At 41.4% G+C, this 26,943-nt stretch overlaps 1 protein-coding gene across 8 annotated transcripts in view; it reads right to left on the bottom strand.

Moving 5' to 3' along the window:
* The window catches only part of UBR3 (ubiquitin protein ligase E3 component n-recognin 3), a 672,099-nt gene that overhangs the window by 408,066 nt on the left and 237,090 nt on the right, over positions 1-26,943 (bottom strand). For all 8 annotated transcript variants that reach the window (XM_029605729.1, XM_029605732.1, XM_029605733.1 and 5 more), the window contains exons 20-21: positions 10,470-10,611; positions 4,544-4,648 (exon numbers count right to left, since the gene is read on the bottom strand). In XM_029605729.1, coding sequence (XP_029461589.1) covers positions 4,544-4,648; positions 10,470-10,611 — 247 coding nt within the window. The remainder of the gene's footprint in view (positions 1-4,543; positions 4,649-10,469; positions 10,612-26,943) is intronic.

Here is a 26,943-nt window from a genome sequence, read left to right as displayed (position 1 = left end):
AAGAAATTGCCATGCTGGGTCAGACCAAGGGTCCATCAAGCCCAGCATCCTGTTTACAACAGAGGTCAAACCAGGTCACAAGAACCTGGCAATTACCCAAACACCAAGAAGATCCCATGCTACTGATGCCAGTAATAGCAGAGGCCATATTCCCTAAGTCAACTTGATTAATAGCAGTTAATGGACTACTCCTCCAAGAACTTATCCAAACCTTTTTTTAAACCCAGCTACACTAACTGCACTAACCACATCTTTTGTCAACAAATTCCAGAGCTTAATTGTGCATTGAGTGGAAAAGAATTTTTTCCAATTAGTCTTAAATGTGCTACTTGCTAACTTCATGGAATGCCCCCTAGTCCTTCTATTATCTGAAAGCGTAAATAACCAATTCACATCTACTTGTTCAAGACCTCTCATTATTTTAAAGACCTCTATCATATCCCCCCTCAGCTGTCTCTTCTCCAAGCTGAACAGCCCTAACCTCTTCAGCCTTTCCTCATTCAGGAGCTGTTCCATCCCCTTTGTCATTTTGGTCTCCCTTCTCTGTACCTTCTCCATCACAACTATATCTTTTTTGAGATGCGGCAACCAGAATTGAACACAGTATTCAAGGTATGGTCTCACCATGGAGCGATACAGAGGCATTATGACATTTTCCGTTTTATTAACCATTCCCTTCCTAATAATTCCTAACATTCTGTTTGCTTTTTTTACTGCTGCAGCACACTGTAATATCTATTCTTTGGGTCAAAGCTTGCTCTAAAGCTGTAATTGCAGTCCATAAAGAGTTCAGTGTTACTTATTGCTGGCTTAATTGGGTAAAGCTAAACTTCTGGGGGTAGATTTTTTTTAAAAAGCGCGTTCGCGTACTTTTGTTTGCGCGCCAGGCGCAAACAAAAGTATGCTGGATTTTATAAGATACGCGCGTATCTTCTAAAATCCTGGATCGGCGCGCAAAAGGCTGCCGATTTTGGGCAGCCGGCACGCATCGAGCCGCGCAGCCTGTCACCGTTCCCTCCGAGGCCGCTCCGAAATCGGAGCGGCCTCGGAGGGAACTTTCTTTCGCCCTCCCCTCCCCTACCTAACCCACCCCCCTGGCCCTATCTAAACCCCCCCCCCCTACCTTTATCCACGGATTTACGCCTCCCGGAGGGAGACGTAAATCCACGCGCGCCAGCAGGCTGCTGGCGCGCAGAGACTCGACCCGGGGGCGGTTCTGGAGGGCGCGGCCACGCCCCCGAAACGCCCCGGGCCGAAACCACGCCCCCAGGCCCACCCCCGAACCAATCCGGGTGGATTTACGCGAGCAGGGCTTTTAAAATCCGTCCGATCGATTCTGCAAGTTTCACCGAACCAGTGAAGTATGCTTTTCATTGTCCAACAGATTTCCAGAAGAAACAAAAAGCTCTCCATTGACCAACTGAGAAGTAGAGGTATTCCTTCTCTCTATTATGTCTCCTGTAACTTCTGCCACAGCTCCTACCATTAACACTGAAGGGTCCCGGAAATCAGGACCGAGTGAGATGCCCAAACAGCAAGACTCCTAAATCCTGAACCTTCTAGAGGAGATTCAGTGACTTACTAACCCAGAGTCTACTGGCCAGTAGACTCTAATGGATGAGTCTGAATTTGGCTTTTCCTCTTCTTGCCCATGGAACCTGGGAATGTCACTGAAAGGAAAAAAAACCCAAAGAGCAATACTCACTGTAAGGAGCTCCTAGATTAGACCACTTCTTCCAACACATAAGTTTACATTTCACTAAAGGGCTCACCCATTTGTTGCACAGCTTCAGCAGCGTGCTGGCAGCTACATACCACAGGCAAGGTTCTTTTATTTCAGCCAGTCCCCCCTCAATGACATCAGAGGAGAAGGGGTTGGGATGTTCTAACTTTTCCCAGGCTACTCATGATGGTATGGCATGATCCTCCTCAGGCTTTCAGGTTAGTAGTCTCCCAATTTATATTTTTTTAGACAGCAGAATATGAAAAATATTCAAAGATGTGAAGACTTCTGCAAGGCACTATATTTGTTTACTTAATTTGTAATATGTTATTTATTATACTGTAATCTCTTCTGGTATATCAAATATTAAAAATCACAACACAGGGAGTTAATACAATCTGATGAAAGACTATTCCAACATTTATGGCTGGATTTATGATTCCCAAACTGATCAGAAAATGATAATCCATAAAATAAGTGACCCCAGCTTTACAGCCAGGAGTGTGACACCCAAAGTAAGGTGAAAATAGCACTCTGACGACAAAGCATCCATAGCTCTACTGCTGGGGCTATGACTCCCAATTTGATGAGACACTTAAATCTGCCACTATACCAGAATACTGGGGAACAGACCTAAATCCCATTGCAACTCTAGTGTATCACTTGGTGAACATTCCTCCACTTCTATCCAATCATCAGTCAGTGTGCCCTAAAGTTCACATATTTATTTATTTAAAACAATTTCTAGACTGCCTCTTTGGTCCACACAAAAGGAACGTCCAAGGCACTGTACAGCAAAAATAAGAAAATACAATCTATGGGCCAGATTTTCAAAAGGTTACGCGCGTAAATCCAGAGGATTTACGCGCGTAACCAGTCCTGCACGCGCCGGCCCTATTTTAAAAAGGCCCAGCGGCGCGCATAAAGCCCTGGGGACGCATGTAAGTCCCGGGGCTTGGAAAAAAGGGCGAGATCAGCGGTTCCTGGCACAGCGGCCATTTGCCGCTGTGTCAGACATCGCGTGCTGGCAATCGGCTGACAGGTGCAAAAGATAAGAATTTTTGGGAGGGTCAGAGTAGGGCTAAGGGGGGAAAGGTTAGGTGGAAGGGAATGGAGGAAGGCATCGTGGCTCGGCGCACACAAGGTGCACAATTGTGCACCCCCTTGTGCGCGCCGACCCCGGATTTTATAACCTGCGCGCGCATGTTATAAAATCGGGCATACATGTGCGTGCGCCGGGTAGCGCGCACACATGTAGGCCACGCACGCATGTTATAAAATCTACCCCAGTGAGCATTAAACGATATATACAATAACACACTTAAAAATAACAGAAAAAGAAAGAAAAGAAAAAACTAAAAAGTATGCTCCCTTGGTGATCTGATCTCCTCCCACATTCAACATCTTTATGCCAATAACTCCCAGATCTTTTGCTGCACTGCAACTTTCACCTGGAATCCAATTTCAAATCTTGGTTTATCTGACATAGCTGCCTAGATGTCCCACCACCATTTTAAACATAACATGGCCAAAATTGAACTTCTGATATTACCTTCCAAACTCACTTCTCCTATCTCATTGGTTTAACAAAGTTATCCACACTGTCCCCTGCTCCACAAGTGTGGAGTTCTGGCTCCTCTTTCCCCACTTCTTGGCTCACTTTCACAACATTGTTAAAACACCTCATTTCCTTCTGCATAATAACACCAAAATTCATCATTTCCTTTCTGATCAAACTACCAAAACCCTTGTCCACTCTCTTGTGCCTTCTACATGGACTACTGCATCCTCACAGGTTTGCCACTGTCTATCTAAAATTCAACTATGCAACTATTTTTCCCCAGCATTGTTACACCCGTGTTAGCCTTCTTTGTGTGGATCTACATAATGAAGAATATACCAGGTTAAGTTGAAACTACTACTTCTCACACACAAGTGCATTTACTCTGCAGCTCCATGCTACCTCTTATTTTCCCCTGCGTTCCTCCTCATGGCCTCTGTTTGTCAGAGCTGCTCCTTTCTCAGTATTTTTCTTTCATTGCCGCCTTCTCTCTTGCAGCACCATGTGCTGATGAGTTCACAGTTTGGTGCTGAAGCACTAACACTGACACAAATGATAAAAGATCAAACCTTCTAATACTATCAGTTGATTTCCAGCAATCTGGTGGAGGTGGTAGTGGCGGCAGTGTCATATCTCACTAATAGGGTTAACAGTTACACAAAGAAAGCTCATCTACATGTTTTGAAGTAATGCCTACAAAAACAGATCAGACACTTGACCCTATCCAACACTTGAGTACATAAAGTGCAATGTGTAACTAGCTATTAGAGGACAAGGCAACCAGTACTAGATGGTGGAGGGCAACCAAATCCTAAGGCACCCTGCTAACACAACTGAAATTTGTTTCCATGTTTTCTCCCTGATGAGAACTGTTTCATGCACCACTGGCATGCTTCCCTTAGGAAGTTTCCCCAGAATTATTATAGAATTGTTTGTGCTGTTATAGAAGTATAACATACTCTAAAGAAATTTAAAATAAATATAAAAGACATGGGTCAAGATGATCAAGCTAAATTGATATTTTATACAACATTCAGATACAGAGTAGATACTCTTCATGAAGCTAAACTGTTTTACATGTTTTAATCATTACATGAGAATTTAAAGTAATCCTGTGGCTACTGGTTCATGTATACAAATAGGTCACTGCCAATAATCACCTGAAAAAGATTCCTGATACCCAATTTGGTCTTTTAACAAAGATGGCAAGCTCAAAATGAATTTGGAGCAAACCAATAGTATGCCTTTAAAACTCTTACCACTTCATCCGATTCTTCTTCAGAAGAATGTTCAAGTCCCAACTCTATCAAGTACAAAACCATACAGAGAACGTGTTCTGACATATTTTGATGATCCATCATTATCTAGAAGGAAAAGATTAGAAATAGAACAGTTTGCCAAGTGCATTAAAAACAATTTATGTATAGTACAGAAAGACAGGGAATATTTAGAAATAAAAACTGCTGTACCAAACAAGACTACAGTTAGCCATAACATGCCATATCAAAATGCATGTTTTCATATGCTGCCTTTCAACTATTAATTTTAAAAGCTATGTTTTGGGGCAGTTTTTTGTAAATTTTGCTTTCCTCTGCATACTGTAATTTATTTCTAGTGTGATCATCCCTCTGGTGGCTGCAGCTTCTGAACTCCTACCATTAAGTTTAACATATTGTGCAGAGCCACGTCTCGGGATGCCCATAATAATATGGGCACCAGACTGGCCTGCCTACATTGGAGAGTGAGGGTACTGAGGTGTGTAGTTAGAGCCATTAAGGGAGGGGTCCCTGCAGTGCTGGATTTTCAAACCATGCAGAGAATCTGTTCTTGGGTCCTGACTGGTGGTATCCCAGGGCAGCAAGGAAAGGTAGGTGGTTACCATGGATCATTATGACCCTTCTCAGTATGGGGCCTTATTTGCCTATGAGGATATTATTGTAGGAGCACATAAAGACTCAATTACGATGAGCGTTTCAGAGATAAGATGGAGGAGAATAAGTTTATGTGCTGGGGAACACAGGATGTGAGCCTATGGCTCACCCAGATAACAAATAAAGCTCAGGCAGTGGGTCAGGCTACTTTTAGTCAGTAGGGGTGGTTAAGTCAGGCAGGTCACATACAGAAGGTCCTTTTGTGGGCAAGGGGCGAATGTCACTCAATTTAAAAATTCCATGGGGTTTGCATGATGTCAGCTGGTGATTTAAATTAATCAGAATATAATTTCCAAAATTGTAAGTTTAAATACCTCTGCTCAGTCTGTGCAGCCAACCACCCAGCCTGTATGTGTTCGCTTAGAGGAGGAGGAAGTTCTTCAGCAAATGGTGCAAAATAATCTTAGTTTTGATAGGGCCCCTACATCAATGAACATGACATCCAGGCATAGCTGGCTCAGATTTTACCCTAGGAGGGAGGCGGCATTGCGGTTAGAAGATGATTATTTCATGTGTTTTCAGATTTCTTATAGTGGAAATTTTAAAGGGGGGGGGGGGGGAGTACAAATTCTAATTTGGTAAATAAGATGGAAGAGATTGTACATCAGACGTTGCTGGAAGAGTTGCATTTGGGTAGGATAGCAGGCCCATTTCCTGAGCCCCCATTCCAGAGAATGATTCTATTTTCCCTAGCAGTAGTTCCTAAGAAGGATCCTGGTAAGTTCTGGTTGATCCATAATTTGTCCTTTCCTGCGGGTTTTTCTGTTAATGATTTTATCCCTAAGGAAAGTTGTACTGTGTATTATGCTTCCTTTGACTCTGCTGTTCAGATGGTTTACCAATGTGATGGGGTGATCTGATGGCAAAAGTGGATATTGAATCCACTTTTCATCTGCTCACAGTTCACCCTGTAACTTTTCCTTTGCTAGGTTTCCAATTTTGAGGGAGTTATTTTGACAAATGCATACAATGTGCTGTTCATTCATGTGCTTATTTTGAGATGTACAGCTCATTTGTGCATTGTGTCACTGGGCGGGTTGCTGGTTTGACCTGTATAGTACATTACCTAGAAGATTTTCTGTTTGTGGGGTCTGCATTGTCCATGGTTTGTGCCGGTATTATGGCAAGGTTTTATGTGGTTCAGTTATTTGGTATTCCTATTGTGCAGGGTAAGACCAAGGTGCTGGCAATTCACCTTGGGGGTCATGATTTGGGCTCATGGTCCTGCCAGCAGCTACTGGATGTAGTTAGGAAGAATTTGTCCACCATACTTACAGTCCACCATACTTACAGTCATTTGTTGGTCAGACATCATTCCAGGGCCAGTTTGTATGGAACAGCAGAAGTAGGGACACAGTCAGGCTAAAGTCAATCAGCAAATTAGTTCCTGGCTGTGTGTTCAAGGGGGCAGACATGTCAAGCATGCTTGCTCTTGGGATGTTTGTAAAGGATTATATGGATGGGATGGGGGTTCATTTATCTGAGATGGGACAGGATCTTTCCAATAATACTGTTCAGGAGGCCTGAGAGGGTTTGCTGCATGTGGAATCATAGGCCGCATCTTTTGGGGAGTGGTAAAATAAAGCCTACTTATCTTGCCCCTGTGGCGGAATTACCTGAGCAGTCTGGGATAGAGTTCTGTCAACAGATCAGCCAGGTGGGCTGGAGACATCGACAGAGGATACCCCCAGTGGATTTGATGTAATTGGGTTTAGTCACATTGATATGGGACTCTTTGCTGGGCCATGGTGGGGGTATTATGGGGACGGCAGGCTGGAAAGGGTTGGGGCATCTTACTGGGGGTGAAGCAGATGACCACTGAGGCAGTTCTAAATGTTATAGGTGGGGCTCAGGTAAAATTATGTATGTGTTTAATAAAGCTGCGGCCTATTTCTTGAGTCCAGTCTTGTTCAGTGTCATTTCTTGGGATGGTAACTGTAAAGAGGGCCAGTGCAAGGTGGGCCATAGCATCCTGGTTGTCCATATTATTGGCATATCTGAAAATATGAATTCATACCTTACAGAATTAACAACTTCTAAACAGCACTTGATGATGTTTTGTTAACACCAGAAATACTATAGATAACGATTTTAACTCAACTACTGATGTCACTGGCAGCGGGGATCCCATTTGGTTAAATATTTTTATGTAAAATTGTTATTGCACTTAGAAAGTTCACTAAATCGGGAGCATGGTTTTTCTAATACTTGTCTTGAAATAGGACACATAGTACACGGAATGAAGGTAACAGATATGCATTTATAATCGCTTTTATGCTGTCACAGTGTAATTGTGAATAATGTTCTCCTTTCCTACCTCCACCTTTATGTCATAAATGAAGCCTTTTTAAAACCTTTTAGGTTTTAAATACTTTGGCTTTGGGGACAGGATAGTCCCCTCGCCTACTGTACCTGTATAATTTATCTTATTCATTAATTATATCTGGGCACATTAATTTATGTTTACTTTATATGCTCTGTCAGCATTATTACATAAGAGTTATATTCTATAATTATGCAAAACCAACGAGAGTCAGCTGCAATGATATGTCTATACTACCTTGTGCTGCCTAGACATTTCATTGTAATGAAGTCATTGTCCAAGGTTTTCTGGCACAACGGCACCTTGGCTATACTATGCCAAGAACATTTTTAATGAGATACTTATTATACAAGGATTTTTCCTCAATTGAAATATGATGTACTGTAATGTGACTTCAGGCAATGTTTCCTATATCAAGAAATGCATTCGCGACAGCAAAGTTCACTATAATCGGGTTCCACTGTACTCACTGGAGGAAAGAAGGGAGAGTTATGATAGAAACATTCAAATTCTTGACAGACTTCAATATATTTTAGGAAGTTCAAGGACAAGAGGACACAAGAATGTTGAGCGAATATTAAAATATAATCTCACTCATCTCAGTAGCAGCCCACTATTACGTGAGTCTGAAACAAAGTAGCATTATATGACCTTCATACATTTGCTCATGCTCTGGGTCTGCACAATTCAGGTGCTCTCAATTATAATCATTGGTAATAGGTGTGATCACATTCTGGAATGTACTCAAATTTTTCAAGAAATTTTTATTGCAGGTACAATGACAAATAAATGTTGCATTTGCTGCTTTAGATTTAAAAAAAGTGCAATTTGTAAGCATTTTTATTTGGTGGAGGATGATGATCCAGAAGTTTTGTTTCTCCTTTTCCCTCCAACTCAGTCAGAGTCAATGCAGGGACCCTGCTGCAAAGAGCCTTCTTCTACAACTACTCAGGGATTTTTTATTCTAGTCTGATCATTGCAGCAATCTTCCTGAGGCCAAGAACCATGCACCAGGCTCCTTCCAGGTTTTATGGAATTCAAATCCTGCCACTATATCACTCTTACTGATGCCCACAACTCCTCCCACACCCCTAACATAATTTTCCCCCCCCCCCCCACTCCTTTCACCCACTCAGCTCAAGAGATTTTGAACATTGCCTTCTCAGCATCCCCAGCTGACCCACGGTGCAGAAGACCTAATCCGGGAATTGGACCAGCGACACACTGCATGTCAGCACACATCGCTGCACTAAGTAGTTTTAAAATAAAAAATCAAGTTGCTCATGTTAAATTATATCTGAGGAGCCCTGAATGCACTACAATTTATATTATAATACAAGGTGGCTTCCCAAATCTATCCTGGTGATCCCACAAACAGTTGAGATTTGAAATATCCACAATGAATATGCATGACAGAAATCTACATACATCTGAGACACTGTAAATACTGCATATTTATTTTATGCATATTTATTATAGGTACCCTGAAACCCAGCTGACAATGGTGTCTTAGGACAGGTTTTGGAAGCCCAAGGCTAAAGTTCAGAAATATGTGGGCAAGAAGTATGTTTCAACTATGGTAAAAGACACAAAACTAAGGGATATAACTAGTATATAATCAACGCAACAAAATTCAACTAGTTAATAATTATAGTCAGCACCATGTGAAGTCACAAATTCTTAATGTTGCTATTTCCAATAAAATTCTAATTTTATTTAAATCTTAATTGATTTTATTTGTATCATATCATGCTTTTTATCAATTTTTATCGGAAGGAGTAGACCTCAGCACCGGCCCAATAATTCTGTTAATTAACAGAAAGATATTTTTTGAAAGCCGTGTTGGTACAATCACTGGTCTACAACCTATCCTGTTTTTATTTTCACTTTTTATAAAATTAAAATGCTACTTTAATGTTACTTTTTAAACTAAAATAGTGATGTAACTATTTTAACTGAAAGTCCTATTAGTGTTGGAGATTTCAATGCTACGGCGCCAATTAATTATATTCTAGCAAAGCAGCAAAAATTGTTAGTACCGTTGATATAAGGACAAAAAATTTTTTTTCTTGATTTCAAAATAGGTTTTAACCTCCAGTAGTGATTTTTTTTCAAATTAAAAGTCCTTGGTGCTCGAGTTTTTATGCTGCAGCGCCTGCTGAATATATATAACAAAGAATCAAAGATTCCTTACCGTTGTTGCAAAGACACTGATTGATTGCCAAAACTATGATATCTTGATTTAAACATGAATTTGAACCTCCATTATGACTTTTCCGTCTTGTTACCTTACAACGGTAAGGTATCTTTGATTCTTTGTTATATATATTCAACAGGCGCTGCAGCATAAAAACTCGAATACCAAGGACTTTTAATTTGAAAAAAAATCACTACTGGAGGTTAAAACCTAGTTTGAAATCAAGAAAAAGTTTTCTTTGTCCTTATATCAAAGGTACTAACAATTTTTGCTGCTTTGCTAGAATATAATTAATTGGCGCTGTAGCATTGAAATCTCCAACACTAATAGGACTTTCAGTTAAAATAGTTACATCACTATTTTAGTTTAAAAAGTAACATTAAAGTAGCATTTTAATTTTATAAAAAGTGAAAATAAAAACAGGATAGGTTGTAGACCAGTGATTGTATCAACACGGCTTTCAAAAAATATCTCTCTGTTAATTAACAGAATTATTGGGCCGGTGCTGAGGTCTACTCCTTCCGATAAAAATTGATAAAAAGCATGATATGATACAAATAAAATCAATTAAGATTTAAATAAAATTAGAATTTTATTGGAAATAGCAACATTAAGAATTTGTGACATCACATGGTGCTGACTATAATTATTAACTAGTTGAATTTTGTTGCGTCAACTATGATAAAGCCTGAATATTTTAAAGCAATAGAATGTATAATAAAGTATAAATGTACCTTGTAAAGTAGCGTAAACAAAACAATATGTAATGTTTTACAATGCAAAAGTTTCATAAGCCCTTTATAACTGGGGTGGAGTGGTGTCCGTTTTTTGTAGGGAGGCCATGGATTACCAGGGAATCTTCCAGTCTGCTTTAAACTGTTGGTACACAAACAAAAGATCAAAATTAAACTATGCCTGTGTTAACTTTTGCATTTTACTGGTTCCCTGGAGAACTTAAGTAATTTTAGACATGAAATTTCTTCTTACAATTATGTTTTTGGTTTTATAGCGATATCTTAACACAATAGCTTTCAGTGTCAGTCCTCGTGGTCCCCAGGGACTAGATTTTAGGGTACGCAATGAATACGTATGACAGAGATTTTCATATGTTCTAAGAATTTGGCTAATTTGCGTATTTTTTTTTTTTAATTCTTTATTTATAACTTTTACATGTTACAATAACTAAAGATATACAAGGTACATTATCCTTGACAGATCGTCTGTAATCACAAAGGAAATATCTTTTCAAACCAGGAAATTAACATTTACAAATCATGTCAAAGAGAGTAATGCTTAAGGCAATATTAAGCTAATTCCTCGAATATTGGAACGGTTCTTATAAAATATCATATTAAGGAAAATACACAATTAAGACTCAATTTTATTTGTAATCCGGCTCTTTTTCTCCGAGAAGATTTTTGAGACCGTCTGGATCTAAAAAGGAATAATTCTTGCCATCTAGCTTTACTATACATTTGCAAGGATATCTTAAACTAAAGTATCCACCCTTTTCTATTACTCCCTTTCTATACTGCAAAAAATGTTTCCTTCTTATCTGTGTAGATCTTATTAAATCCGGATATATCCAAATTTTTTGGCCATAGAATGTTAAAGACCTGTTTCGAAAGAAGGTTCTCATTACATTGTCCCTGTCAGTAGAGAAGGCAAATTGAACGAGAAGAGTTGCCCTAGACGAGATCTCTATTTCGTCTTGGGCATATTTTTTAAACATCCTGAAAACTTGTTAGGTATTCAAGGAGGACCAAAGCTGAGAACTACTGACCCCCACCAAGGTAGATGAAGTCAAGACTGCCTTCTGCTTCTTCATCTCATTTTCAATTTCTTAATTAATCGCATTTTCTTATATTTTGTAAACCAAAGCGATGTGCAAATCAATATCAAACATAACAGAATACAATAAAATACAAATAATAGTTAAAATAAATCCTGAAATAAAGGATAATACAATCTAAAATACTATCTAAACATGATAAAATAAACATAAATATATAAAAACAAAGAAGGTATCAAATAATGTTAAAAATCATGAATACTAGACACTAAATGCTACCCAAAATATTGCTAAAAATATAGTAAAAGTGATATCCAAACATATACAAGGCTATCAATAAAAGTAACAAAAGAGCCATAAAAAAAAAAATTCTGAACCAAACCCTAATCTAGATCAGAATTACCCTAAAACAGATACAACAATAAAGAAGCATAATAAAGGCAGGTGTAATAATTGTCACATAAGCCCATTATAAAATATCAGAGAAGACCTAAAAAAAAAAAAAAATAAAAGGCGGCTTTTCATGCCTTCCTAAAGTTTAAGCCTTTCTTCAAATGCATTGACAATGGAAAGAAGTTCCAAAGACTGGGTAACAACCAGAAAAAAAAACCAAAAAACCCATGTACTTTCTAATCTTATTTGCTTACCAGATGGTAAAATCAAAAGTTCCTGGTGGACTATCAGGAATGAGTCTGTTGATAAGGGACTACTAAGCATACCAAATAAAGTGAAATTCCAAATTGAAAAGCTTTAAATGTGAGGCATCCAATTTTGAACTGTATGTGAAAAGAAATAGGAAGCTAATGCAAATCAACTGAAAGTGGGGGTGTCTTGATCATATTTACGCTTATTAAAATTTAAGTCGCCGTCATAATTTGAACCAATTGCAATCTTCTGAGCAGTGGTTAACCCATGAAACAAAGAACTGCAATAGTCTAAGCAGCTCAAAATAAAAGAATGCATTAGTAACTTCAAATCTGCAGCGTCCAGAAAAGGTTTGAACTGATGAGCAAATCACAAAAAGAAATATTTTTTCCATCACATTTGATATATGAGCTGAGGACAATGAAGAGTCCAGGTGCATAGAGAAGACACTTCCCTGAAGACCTCTACCAATAAGGGATTATTACCTCAGTATAGTAGACAGAGGGATAATATTAGAACCACAGAGAAGACATGTCATAAACCAAATTAAGGAAGTTATATACCCCATTGTGTGACTATAGGAAAAATGCTCAGTACATAAGGCCTTCAGTCAGTAAAGTAAGTGCTGAATAATTACTTTGACTGGTCTTTCAGAAATTCCAACTTTTTTTTTTTTTTACGGTGGGAAAAAATTTGCAAAGTTTGGAACTGTGTGTATGAAATACAGTACTGTTCTAAATTAATTACACTAGCAAATGAAATTAAAGATAAGGCACTTTTCAATTCCTCTAAACAAAAAAAAAAAAAAAAAAAAAAAGCACAACCTTGGGGAACTAGTATCCAATTAGCAAATAAATTGTTCTGGAATAAAGGTTATACAATATTTGTTCATGCTGGCAGGTAATACATCATTCATTTTGACTGCTCACCTCAAAAACATTAACAGAACAATGAAAGTGAAAAACTGAATGTCAGCAAAATTTCAAGAACATAAGCCACACCACCAAAGATGTCCTTTCCCAAAAATCTTTCAAATTTAAAATTTATCCACAAACTTAATTATCAAAGTTTTTATGCCAATTCCATGCCAGGGAGGGGACACATATGATAACTAAAACCAATAATACCTAAAAGTGTAAGGCTTGAAAGCCCAAATTATGTTTGCATGTCAATTTTTTCATTTGTTTTACTAGACACAGTATTATCATAAAACACTATAAAGTGAGTCTGCGGTCAAATTTCACTGCAAAAGCTTTTACAGAAAGCAAGGCAGAAAAAGATCAAAATGTCCATTCAGTCTGTCCAGCAAGTTTCTTTTGGAAGTAACTGCTGCTCTGTTCTGGTTATCCCCAAGCCTTACAATCAAAAACCAAGTAACTGTCAAACCCATAACAAAATTACTGCTAACAACATTTTTGTGGCGTGAGCAGCCTTTGATCTACAGCCAAAATGCTTCTACGATGAATATAGTCAAACTTACTACATCTGGGCCTCTTGAGAACAAAAATGATGGTAAAAAAATGTTGATGGGCTGTAGTTTTCAAGATATATACTGACACAGAAGTATACGACCTGTATGACTTGGGAGTTGCACAGGATAAATGAGTTAAGAAGAGAAAGGATCTCAAATTAAACCAGAAATGACTAATATACATCTTTGACTGAATCTATGAATATATTGCTGATTGGGTTTGGAAAGTATTTGCTTTCTGGGCACAACATGAATGATGCAATCTGAAACTCATACTACATCATACATGATGGGGCAGATTTTCAAAGGGGTACGCGCGTACCCCCCGAAAACCTGGCCGAAGTACCCCCTGCGCACGCCGAGCCTGTGTTGAGTAGGCTCGGCGGCATGCGCAAGTCCCGAGACGTGCCTAAGTCCCAGGGCTTTCCTGGGAGGGGGGGGCGTGGTTCCGGCCCGAGGGCATTTCGGGGCGTGGCCTCCGAAACGGTTCCTGGGCATCTCGCGCCGGCAGCCAGCCCAGCAGGCGTAACTTGTACAACAAGAGGTAGGGGGGGTTTAGATAGGGCTGGCGGGTGGGTTGGGTAGGGGAAGGGAGGGGAGGGGAGGGGAAGGGAGGGGAGGGGAAGGTGGGGGGAGTCGGAAGGAAAGTTCCCTCCGAGGCCGCTCTGATTTCGGAGCAGCCTCGAAGGGAACTGAGGCAGGCTGCGGGGTTCGGCCCGCGCAGGCTGCCGATTTTGGGCAGCCTTGAGTGCGCTGGCCCCGGATTTTAATGGCTACGCGCGTATTTATTAAAGTCCCGCGCAAACAAAAATACCACGGGCGCAGATTTATAAAATCTACCCCGATATGAATTGCATTGCAAGGTTAAGTGAAGCTAAGGTAAAGGAAGGTGTCTTTGTTGGCACTCAGATTCATGAATGTCTTTGAGCTGATGCATTTAACCATGCATTGCGTGGCAAGGAAAACAAAGCATAAAAAGATAGTGGTAAATTTTCTTGGAAACAACAAGGCAGATAACTACAAGGGGTTGGTGGAAAACTTCCTCAAGGCATTCAAAAGCCTTTGTTGCAACATGCCACTAAAGATACATTTTTTGCACTCTCATCTAGATTTTTTTTCCACAAAACTGCGGAGCAGTGAGCAATGAGAATGGCAAGCGATTTCACAAGGCCATTGCAGCAATGGAAAAACGATATCAGGGCAAACAGATCCCACAAATGCTTGCAGACTATTGCTGAACAGTGACAAGAGATGTTCCATTTAATGAATGTAAGAACCAAGGAGCCACTAAATAAGGACTAAACTATGTACATATATACTGGCATAATATTTTTTGGACTTGTGTTTCATAGTAAATGTTATTTCTATAATACTTTTGCTAATTTAATTTTTAAAGTGTTACATAAACAGATGAAATATTATGCAACCATAAATACACGAAAGACCTAAGTTTACAATTTATGATTAAAACTCTATCTACACACTATCTACACAATAGACAGGCGTAAAATGTAAAAACTTAAATATCATAAAAACAGTAGCCAATCAGCTAGTTTAATTGTCATATTTGAATTCAGCACAGCAAAACGCTCAAGCAGGCAACTTCTAAAAATGTGTAAAGTAATATAATTCAGACTGCTGCTCGAGCATGCTTTACTTTTGGACTTAGCTATCTATAGAAACAGCCCTGTGCTTTTTCCTTAATGTCTGCGTATCAGTACTCCTTCAAATCTATTTCTTAAAGTGTCTCAAACAATTAAAAGTCCAAGTTGCAGAAGTGGTCATGACAGTTGGCAAGTTACACATGTTTATAAGATATGACAAAACTGATGGTGACTGCATCCAGCTCTCCATTAATCCTTTATTCTTTAAAACAGTCTACAATCCCAGTCATCATACATCTTGTCAATTTTTATCCATTGATACATGCAACTATATTATGAGAAATAGCTAAAAAGATAAATGCAGTCTCCAAAGGTAAATATCCAAAGTTCTGTGACAGAGACCACAAAATCTACTTTCCAAAATCATTTAAATATAAACCTTCCTGCAGAAACTGCCCCTGCACTCACACAGCTCCGCCTTCTCTTTAATGGAACATGATAGGGTGCTCATATTCAACTATTCTCAAATGAAACACATCCATAAAAATGAACAGCACACCAAAGTCTTCTAAAATATGCATGAAGAAAAACTTAACAATGGAGCAATATAGTGGATTTATGACATTCTCCATTTTATTCTCCTTTCCTTTCCTAATAATGCCTAAAATTCTAAAGATTGTTTCAAAAGCCTCAAATTCAGAACATATGAGCCTTTTCACACTGATTGCCCTTGAGCCATTAATGAATGGAAATAACCTTGGGACCTCTGGAGAATTCCTGCACCCTTTCCAGGATAGTATACAAGAATTAGACCATGTAGACTGGTGGAATACTATGCTGAACTGGACTACCTTCTCCAAAAATGATCTAAGTCTGGCACTCACATCCTTGGAGCACAGAAGAAAGCTTCTTAAACTTCTAAGCACGTTTCAGGGAGGATTTGATAACCACAGACTGGAGTGGAAAACGGAGCCAACTGGACAGAAAACATGCTATTTGCCCTCTTACAATCTGGAAATACAAGAACTGGGATCTCCCACATTCTCTTATGCATGTCCTGGTTCAGAGAGTGGACAAGCACTGCCACTAACTCTTTAGGAATATCCAGGCACTCGGAGAGGCTGAATAGGAGTTCCATGAGCTTACCTTCAATCTGCAACTGAACTGGAATGGCCTTGGCCCTTACCAGAACAAAACTTTAAAAATAAAGATCTTCTGATGGAGGATTATTCTTTGGCCTATGGAGGAAGGGAATCTGAGGGGCAATAAGATGAGTAATCTTCTTCAGAATCCAACTTCTTTAGACCATAAGGGGATCACAGTGATTGTTCAGAGTCACTCTGTATAAAAACTGAACGTGACAGCTGATGCTCCACAGTAATCCTAGAATCAACCTCATTATGATACTGAAAGTCAATTCTCAGGACCTTGGAGCTGATAATTGCCAAGGGTCTCGAGAAAATTCCCTTTCCAAGGCTACTCCACTCCAATTCTCTGCACTCAGCAATTATGCTAAAAGCTTGAAGAAAGTTCTAATACATTCAGAACAACAGGGAAGATAGCAGTAGGCAGGTAACTCAAAACTCCAGCTGGTGTCAAGCTCAATGTTGGCCCCTCAGCACTCCTCAAGCACTGAACAATTGCCTGTATTATTTACCTCCAAAGTTCCTCCTTGAAGATAGCTGAACCAAAAAATGTATGGTGTTAGCAGGAGTGCTGATCTTCCTCAGGTATCTCAAATGTGCCAAGAACTTGAAACTCGAACCCCAGAATCTGACATAAGTCCCCAGGATGGAAGGTAAAACATCAGGGGGTTGGAGATCACACTTCACTATCCCCTGCTATTGGAGCTGTGAAAAGAAGATTGGCACTGAGAGTCCTTATCCTTTGATGGGCCCTGAGAGCAGCTTCTCCTCAACTCCATGCTCAAGCACTTAAAGCCCAGTGCTTGTCATAAGCTGGAAGATCAAGATCAGTCTCAATTTCTGGGCATATCCTTAGGTTTCAGCACCAGAGAAATATGACTACTTGCCTCTAGTGGATGATGCCTCACTTAAGATATTTAAATCTTTGAGAATTTGCTAAGATAGATTTCATTTATTTTTCAGGCCATAAGCTCTTTTCTTTTTTTAATACCTGTTACCCAGGCTAATTTGTCAGAACTGTTCATTTTAAACACAGAGTTGTACCAAAGGAACATTTTGGGAGCGCCTATTTTATTTTCAATACATTCAGTTTCCACAATATTCTACAAATTAATATTTAATACATTTTCCTTAATTTTTGTAGCAACCACCTCTGAAATATGAGACAGGGAAAAAGAAGGCAGAGTTGCTTACTTGTAATAGGTGTTCTCCCAGGACAGCAAGATGTAGCCCTCACATGTGGGTGACGTCACTGGACGGAGCCCTATCACGGAAAGCTTTTCTGTTAAAGTTTCTAGAACTTTTGACTGGCACGCTGAGCATGCCCAGCACGCCATAATCCCTGTAGCCACAGGGGTCTCCCCTTCAGTCTCGTTTGTAGCAAAAGATGCGAGCGAAAAAATAAAATAATAAAATGTTTCGGACCCAACTCTGCGGGGTGGCGGGTGGGTTTCATGAGGACTACATCCTGCTGTCCTGGGAGAACACCTGTTACAGGTAAGCAACTCTGTTTTCTCCCAGGACAAGCAGGATGGTAGTCCTCACATGTGGGTGATTAACAAGCTACAGGCTGACTCATGTTTGTCTGGACCAACAGCGTACAACTTGTGCAACAGGCACAACTGGTGTACTGTTGGGAAAAAATGAGGCAGCCTGAAAATCACAGCAGATCGAATATGGAAGGAGTTGGGATAATACTGGAAATAAGTTCTTCAAGACGGATTGGCCAAAGTCAGAGTCTTGATGTCCTTCTTTGTCTAGGCAGTAATGTGCTTCAAATGTGTGAAGAGAGCTCCATGTTGCAGTTTTACAGATCTCAGCAATCGGTACTGAACGATAGTGTGCTACTGAGGTTGCCATGGCTCGCACTGAGTGCGCCTTCACTCATCCCTGGAGAGGAAGGCCTGCTTTGTCATAGCAGAATTCAATACAGTCTGCTAGCCAATTGGAGAGAGTTTGTTTGCCCACTGCAATTCCCGGTTTGTTTTTATCGAAAGAAACAGAGTTGGGTGGATTTCCTATGGACTGCAGTGCAGTCTAGGTAAAATGCAAGTGCATGTTTACAGTCCAAGGTGTGTAAACCCCTTTCGCCTTGGTGAGAGTGAGGCCTTGGGAAAAAGGTGGGCAAGACTATAGACTGATTTAAGTGAAAGTCAGTAACCACCTTGGGAAAGAAGGAATTTTGGGTGAGTATGGAGGACCACTCGGTCATGTAGGAACCTTGTATAGGGTGAGTATGTGACAAGTGCTTGTAACTCACTAACCCTTCGAGCAAATGTAATGGCTACTAGGAAAAGAACTTTCCATTTAAGAAATTTAACATCATAGGAGTGCAAAGGCTCAAAGGAGCACATGAGCTTTGTAAGTACTACATTTAGGTCCCATTCAGTGACTGGTGGCCGTAGAGGGGGCTTAAGTTGTAATAGGCCCCTCATAAACCTACTCACAAGGGGTTGCGCTGTTACCGGGGTATCCCCATTTCCCTTGTGGTATGCTGAGTTGGCACTCAGGTGTACCCTCACCGAAGAAGTCTGGAGACCAGTGTCTGAAAGGTGCCAGAGAGTCTAATAGACAGAGTGGGGCAGGAAAAGGGGTTGATACCTTTTTGCGTGCACCATATTCCACTTAGAATGATAGGATTTTCGTGTGCAAGGCTTTTGTGAGGCTACAAGCACTTGAGAGACATCAGTTGAAATGTTCAGCGGTTGCAGGATCAAGTTTTCAACATCCAGGCTGTGAGGGACAGGGTCTGAAGGTTCGGATGGTGTAACATGCCTTGGCTCTATCTAAGTTATGAGAGTGGGCGCTGTGCCCAGACGAATGGGTCCTTTGATTGAAAGGTCGAGGAGCATGGGAAACCATACTTGTCAAGGCCAATACGGGGCTATGAGTATCATTGACCCTTTGTCCTGTTGTAGCTTCACAAGAGTTTTGGCTATCAGCGGTATCGGGGGAAAAGCGTATAGGAGCCCTGTGTTCCAGGGGCGAGCGAAGGTGTCCATGGTTAATGTGTTCTGTTGCCTGTGCAGGGAGCAGAATCTGTCCACTTTGTGATTCAGTGTGGTTGCAAAGAGGTCTATTGTTGGTTGACTCCAGCGTTGGAAAATTCTGGTCGTTACCACAGGATCCAGTTCCATCCCCACAGACTCGTGGGGATGGAACTGTCGACTGAGGCAATCTGCTACTACGTTTTGTATGCCTCCCAGATAAGTGGCCTGCAGATGCATGGAGTGTGCAAGGGCCCAGGCCCAGATCTGCGTGGCTTCTTGGCAGAGGAGATAAGAGCCTGTGCCCCCCTGCTTGTTCAAGTACCACATTGCAACTGTATTGTCTGTTTGTATGAGAACAGTCTTGTGTGAAAGGCAGTCCTTGAACTCATATAGAGTATAACTATATGAGTTCAAGGACTCATATAACTATATATGTATAACTATATGAGTTCAAGGAGGAAGATTCAGAACCAATGTCAGGAAGTATTTCTTCACGGAGAGGGTGGTGGATGCCTGGAATGCCCTTCCGGAGGAAGTGGTGAAGACCAGAACTGTGAAGGACTTCAAAGGGGCGTGGGATAAACACTGTGGATCCATAAAGTCAAGAGGCCGCCAATGAAGAGTGGGTGACTCGCCAGAATGATGGCTACTGCCTGGAGACAATACCCTTAGTCAATAAACATACACATGGTTACTGTGACTCCAACATCACTCTAAGATTCAACAGCAAGAGGAAATGTGGAAAAAAGGATTTGCACTCACAATGACGGGAGTAGCTGGCTTGTTACGGCGGTTACTACCCCAAACCAAATATCCAAATTACTACCTCCACCTTCCTCTATTCCTGATGCCTTTCAACTAGCTTGATCACTCCATTCTTATACTTCACTTTCAATGCATATCCAGCATAGTTCTCTGCTTCAACAGCAGGGGGAAAGAAAAACTGTTACTTCACACATCCAGCAGAGCTCTCTGCTTAAACGGCAGGGGAGAAGAAAAAAGGGTTCGCACTCACAAAGCGGGGAGTAGCTGGCTTGTTACGGCGGTTACTACCCCAAACCAAATGTACCTGATACTTCACTCTCGACGCATATCCAGCATGGCTCTCTACTTCAACGGCATGGGAGAAAGACTGATACATCACGAATTTCCAGCATAGCTCTCTGCTTCAACGGCAGGGGAAAAGAAAAACTGATACTTCACGCATATCCAGCATAACTTCAACGGCAGGGGAGAAGAAAAAAGGATTCACACTCACAAAGCGGGGAGTAGCTGGCTTGTCACGGCGGTTACTACCCCAAACCAAATGTGCCTGATACTTCACTTTCGATGCATATCCAGCATAGCTCTCTGCTTCAACGGCAGGGGAGAAGAAAAAAACTGATACCTCACGCATATCCAGCATAGCTCCCTGCTTCAACGGCAGGGAAGAAGATAAACAACCAATAAGGGCTGTATAACATAATCTGGGTAAAAACAAATAAGCATGGGTGTAGCTTGCTTATTGCGGCGGTTACTACTCCTACTACCTCTAACTAATCAAGCTAGATATTTCACTTGGATGCAGCTCCTCCACCGCTCTCTACATTAATGGCGGGGGTGGAAGGGAATTAGAACCAAGAGATAAGAGAAACAGATAAGTATGGGAGAAGAAATGAGGGAAGCTTGCTGGGCAGACTGGATGGGCCATTTGGTCTTCTTCTGCCGTCATTTCTATGTTATGTTTCTATGTTATAACGTATAGCTCAAAGCTCTAGGAAGTTGATCTGAAACGTTGCTTCAAGCTGTGTCCAAGTACCTTGAGTTTGAAGATTGTTCACATGAGCTCCCCAACCCAAGTTGGATGCGACTCTGGTTAAAGTTACTTGCGGAACCGGTTACTGGAAGAGTAGACCTGTTAGCAAATTGGCTTTGTTTGTCCACCAGAAAAGCGATAACTGTAACTGGAGGGTTACATGAATCTGGGATGAAAGAGGTTGAGTGGATTGGAGCCACTGAGATTTCAAAGTCCATTGAGTTATTCTCATGGCCAGTCTGGCCACTGGAGTGACGTGGAGCGTGGAAGCCATGTGGCCCAGCAACATTAGGAATTGATGGGCTGAGGCTGTTTCCTTTCTGCACAGAGATAAAGCTAGCTTCGAGAGTGTGACTGCGCAGTCTTTGGCCAGGAAGGCCTTTGTGACTGTGGTGTCCAAATCTGCTCCGATGAAAGTAAGGAGGTGAGATGGAGTCAGGTGGGATTTTTGGTAGTTGATGAGAAATCCCAATGAGTGTAGCAGATTGATAGTAGCTTGAGAGCGTCAAGAGCCCCTTGCTTGGAATGGCTTTTGATCAGCCAGTCGTTCAGGTAAGGAGTTCTGTTAGACTTATTGGCAGCTTTTGACACTGTCAATCACCCTATTCTATTAGATCGATTAATGGAAAAAGGGCTAACAAATAACACATTAAAATGGTTCTCCTCCTACTTAGAAAATCGACATTTTCAAGTCAAAAATCAAGAATAAGACTTCAGATAAATTTGAATTAAATACTGGAGTTCCTCAAGGATCTTAGTTATCGGCTATATTATTTAACATATATATGACACCAATATGTCATTATTAAGTGGTCTTGGTCTAACACATTATATATATACTAATGACATTCAAATTCTCATTCCAATTACGTCATCAATTGATTCCACACTTAAACTAACAGCAATGTATCTATCCCTCATTAAGAAACTTGTAACAAACATGAAATTAATGCTAAACGTGGAAAAAACAGAAATTATACTATTGGACATGAGACATGGATACACTGAACCTACATCCATCACTCTGGAAGACAATATCACCAAGCTTCAAATAAACAATAATGCAAGAGATTTAGGAGTAATCATAGACTCAGAGTTGTCTTTAAAGAATCATATAGCTAATAATCTTAAAGATGGATACAATAAACTGCACACTTTAAAACGACTAAAACCTTTATTGGACAAAAATAGCTTTAGAATAGCACTTCAATTATTACTATTCGCTAATATTGACTACTGCAACACTCTACTTCTTGGTCTTCCTCAAACTACTATTCATCCCCTCCAAGTTTTTCAGAATGCAGCAGCATGGGTCCTTACAAACACTAGAAAATATGACCATATTACACCAGTTTTGATCAAACTCCACTGGCTATCCATGGGGAAGAACCTGAATGGCTCAATGCCTCAATTAGACTACACACTCCACAAAGAAACCTGCAATCAAGTAATAAGGCCCTGCTCACTATTCCAACGATACAAACAGCACATCTGATGCAAGTGAGAAACAGAGCGATTTCCATAGCTGGTCCTAAAATATAGAATGAATTACCTGAAAAGCTAAGACTCCAACAAAATATACGTGATTTTAAAAAAGAGCTTAAAACAAGGCTCTTTCACAAAGCGTACACTGAATATGAGTAAACTCAGTAATGTAACGCACAACAGTGAACAAGAACAAACCCAGCAACAAATGAATAGCAGAGTTGATATTAATTCATTTTTAATTGTGCTCTTATTTAATTTTTTATTTTAGTTTTAATTAATGCTTGTGATTTTTACATTTATTCATTTTTTATATTATAAGTTCTATTTCCAAAATTCTTTTTATGATGTAATATTGTTATTACAATGTATTTATTATGTATTTATTGTACCTTTTCTCTTTTATATCTACTTTTATTGATTTTTGAATATTGTGTAAACTGTTGTGATGGATTTTATCTTAATGACGGTATATAAAACCGAGAAAATAAATAAATGAATACGGAAAGATGTATATGCTGTTCTTCCATACATGGGCCGGAGCCATTGTTAAGCACTTTGTAAATACACGTGGTGCCGAGGCAAGTCTGAAAGGCAGAACCCAGTACTGAAAATGTTGAGGTCCCAATATGAAACACAAGTATTTGCGGTGATGTGGGAATATTGGAATGTGAGCATAAGCGTCCTGAAGATCCAGAGAACAGAGCCAATCTCCTGTTTGCAGAAAGGGAAGCATGGTGCCCAGGAACACCATCCTGAATTTTTTCTTCTGTAGTAATTTCTTGAGATTGCAGAGGTCTAGAATGGGGCTGATACTGCCTGATTTCTTTGGAATGAGAAAATAGCAGGAGTAGAACCCTCTGCCCTGCTGTGCCCGGGGAACAGTTTCCACAGCCCTGGCACTCAGAAGGGTGGACAGTTCTGACTCTAGAAGGGTTGTGTGATCTTTTTGCATCCACAGGGGATTGGGTGGTGAATCTGGGATACCATAAGGAAGTTTAGATGGTATCCCTGGGTTATGATGGATATAACCCACTGGTCTGTGGTGATGCTGTGCCAGTTGGTTATGAAGTAGTGAATTCGACCTCTTACTGGCAAGTGTGGTTTTGGATTTGTGGAGTGGCTGCTGTTCTCTGGATAGATTTCAAAATCCAGAGGCTTGGCCGGTTTGAGGGGCTGGCTGAGGCCTGGATAGCTTGGGCCATCGTGGATGTCCTCTCTGAGGTGGTTTGGGTGGTCTCACATGAGATGAGGGTGGATAGTAACTGTGTGAGCGATAAAACGGTCTCCTGGGGTCCCTTCTCGTAGTTCTTCCTGCAGAGGAGGGAGCCTCTGAAGTAACCGTGGACAGCTGACGCAGGGTCTCGTGATGGTCTTTCAGTTGAGTCACTGCGTCCTGTATCTTGTCACCGAATAGATTTTCTCCGGTACAAGGCAGGTCAGCAAGTTTCTCTTGAACGTCAGTTCGTAAATCTGATGCTTTAAGCCAAGTCCACCTTCTGGCACGGATTCCCATCGCTGATAAGCGAGATGCAGTTTCAAAGGAATCCTAAGCAGCCCTTACTTCATGTTTTCCTGCCTCAAGGCCTTTCTGTAGTATAGCATTGAGGTTATCTTGATGCTGTTGGGGAAGAGTATCAGCTATTCCCTGAACTTGCTTCCAGAGATTCCTCTGATATTGTGTCATGTAGACTTGATATGCAGTTATGTGTGACACTAGCATAGACCCCTGAAAGATTTTCCACCTAAGATATCTAGGAATGTTTGATCTTTTCCAGGGGGAGATGAGGAGTGAGGGCGTAGTCTCCTGGCATTTTTCTGTGTGGATTCAACTACCACTGATTGATGGGGTAGTTGTGGCTTTTGGAATCCTGGAGTATGTTGGACAAGATACATTGCATCTGTCTTCTATTCACTGGTGGGACAATGCAAGGATGCTCCCACAGACTATGTTGGAGATCCAAGAGTACCTCATAGATGGGAATTGCCATAATTTCTTTGGGAGCATCCACAAATTGGAGGACTTCCAAAGTTTTATGACGCGTGTCTTCTTCTGTGACCAGATCACAGGGGATTGTCTCTGACATTTCCTTTATAAAATTTGCAAAGGAGAGGTATTCTGGAGAAGATCATCTCCTTACTTCCGGAGGAGATGGTTCTGATAGTATATCCTCCATACAACTGTTGGTGTCAACATCCTCCCATGAGTCATACGGGTCTCTGGCTGAGATCCCGAGGGAGGGAAAAAAGCTGGTATTGTAGGACGTGTTGGCATCGACAGATCCCTCGATGGCTTCGATGGAGGAAGCAGTGGCACTGATGAAGGTTTCAGCGGCATAGAGGGGAATCATGGGCATCTCTGTCCCGAGAGCCCCGATGGACCAGCATCAGTTCCGGCATCGGTGGACGTGGTGCTGAAAGAGGACTGCAGTCCGTGCCTTTGTCTTCCGAGCACCCCGGAATGGGTATCGGGGGTTTCAGAGACTCAATAGATTGTTTTGGCATCGATGGCCCAGGCTGGGTCAGAAGGGCACCGATAAGTGTGTCGAGGCGGTCGGGCAGTGGCGTAAATATAGATGGCTCTGGTGTCTGTGCCGGTACGGGGGCCGGCATTGATGGCGGTTGTAGGATCCGGAGGGCCTCCAGGACTGCCTGTCAGACCTGTATGTCCAATTCCTCCCTGGAGGCTGGTATTGGTAGCACAGCTGCAGGGGGAGGTAGGCTAGGCGCAACAGGCACGTCCACAGGTGTCTGTGGTGGCTCAGTACCCGGCACCGATATCGGTGGGGATCGCCTCAGTATCTCGGGTAGGGAGGAAGTTGGAGGCTCCTCTACCCGTGTCCTCTTCACAGTCGGCTCGATAGCCATGCGGTGTCTGTGCCGGCACTGGGAGTAGAATCTCGTCGTTGACGGTTTCCCTCGGTGCACAGTACGGTCTTTCTCCGGTACAGAGGAAGACTATGCAGATGCCTTAGATGGTGTCTGTGATGAATGGTCACTGCTGCCCTGGTGTTCCAGGCAAGGTTTGTCAATGAATTCTTTCGATGTTCCTGTTGGTGATGAGTGGGTAGATGTCGATGGAGTTATCTTGATTTTAAAAAGGGACTCCATCTTGTCCAGGCGGGCCCCACCTGCCCTTCGGGGTCATTTGGGCAGCGACGAACGTCGTGTGATGAGCCGAGGCACAGCACACAGACATCATGCGGGTCAGTAATTGACATGGTACGGGGAGACTCCAGGCATTTTCGAAAACCCGTTGCCATGATGGATAAAAAAAAGGGAGCCGCAAAAACAGTCGATGGCCTGTGAACACAGAGAAAGGGGAGCAGGAACTGACCGGAGATGGTGGATGTTTACTCACCGAGCAATGAAAAACAATATCGCGATGGGAGACCCCTTTGAGGGCACTTTTAAATGAAGTCATTTTCAAGTTTTTTCCGTGAGGAAATATTGTGAGAGTTCTCATAGAGCTCCTAACCGTGAGGCAAACTGCAGCGTGGAAAAAAAAAGACTGAAGGGAGACCCCTGTGGCTACAGGGATTATGGCATGCTGGGCATGCTCAGTGTGCCAGTCAAAAGTTCTAGAAACTGAAAAGTTTTCCGTGATAGGGCTCCATCCAGTGAAGTCACCCACATGTGAGGACTACCATCCTGCTTGTCCTGGGAGAAAGACTAAATTCTCTTTCCAACTCCATCCATTGAGGAGTACTCTTTTTTTTTTTTTTTTTTTTTCCAGTTTTATAGCTGCAGTTCAACTACTCATAATATATATACACAATACATATGAAAATTTGGAAAGCTGACATCTCTCTCTCTTTGCTCATTTTTGGTTTCCAAAAATGAGCAAATTACAAATGCCGTTTAGACTGATAACCTAACAATTATCCAACTAAATAGCATAACCAGCTATATTCAGCCTTTATCCGGCTAAATTCTAGCCAAGTAACTAGTTACCCAGCTAGAATCTTACTATCTGCGGGGCTCCCTCCTTCCCCTCTTCTTCCCCCCCCCCCCCCCCCCTTTATCCTGCCTGTACCTTAAAGAATCGTTTATCTTCAGCCCGTGGAAGCCTATCACAACTTGGGTCCAGCCCATCTAGTGTTGCTCAGGAACTATGTTGGAATTGCAGGCTTCCACCGTAGCACTCCAAAAGAATGTCAGTCATCACACATGGGTGACATCATCCAATGGAGCCTGGCACGGAAAACTTATGTCAAAGTTTCTAGAACTTTGACAGAGCATGCGTTATAACACGCAGTCACACATGGTCACTTCAATTAA

This window comes from Rhinatrema bivittatum, chromosome 6, assembly GCF_901001135.1.
Source record: "Rhinatrema bivittatum chromosome 6, aRhiBiv1.1, whole genome shotgun sequence".
NCBI classification, from domain to species: domain Eukaryota; kingdom Metazoa; phylum Chordata; class Amphibia; order Gymnophiona; family Rhinatrematidae; genus Rhinatrema; species Rhinatrema bivittatum.
Note: the sequence above shows the minus strand (reverse complement) of the source record. Positions and strands in the feature narration are given on the sequence as shown.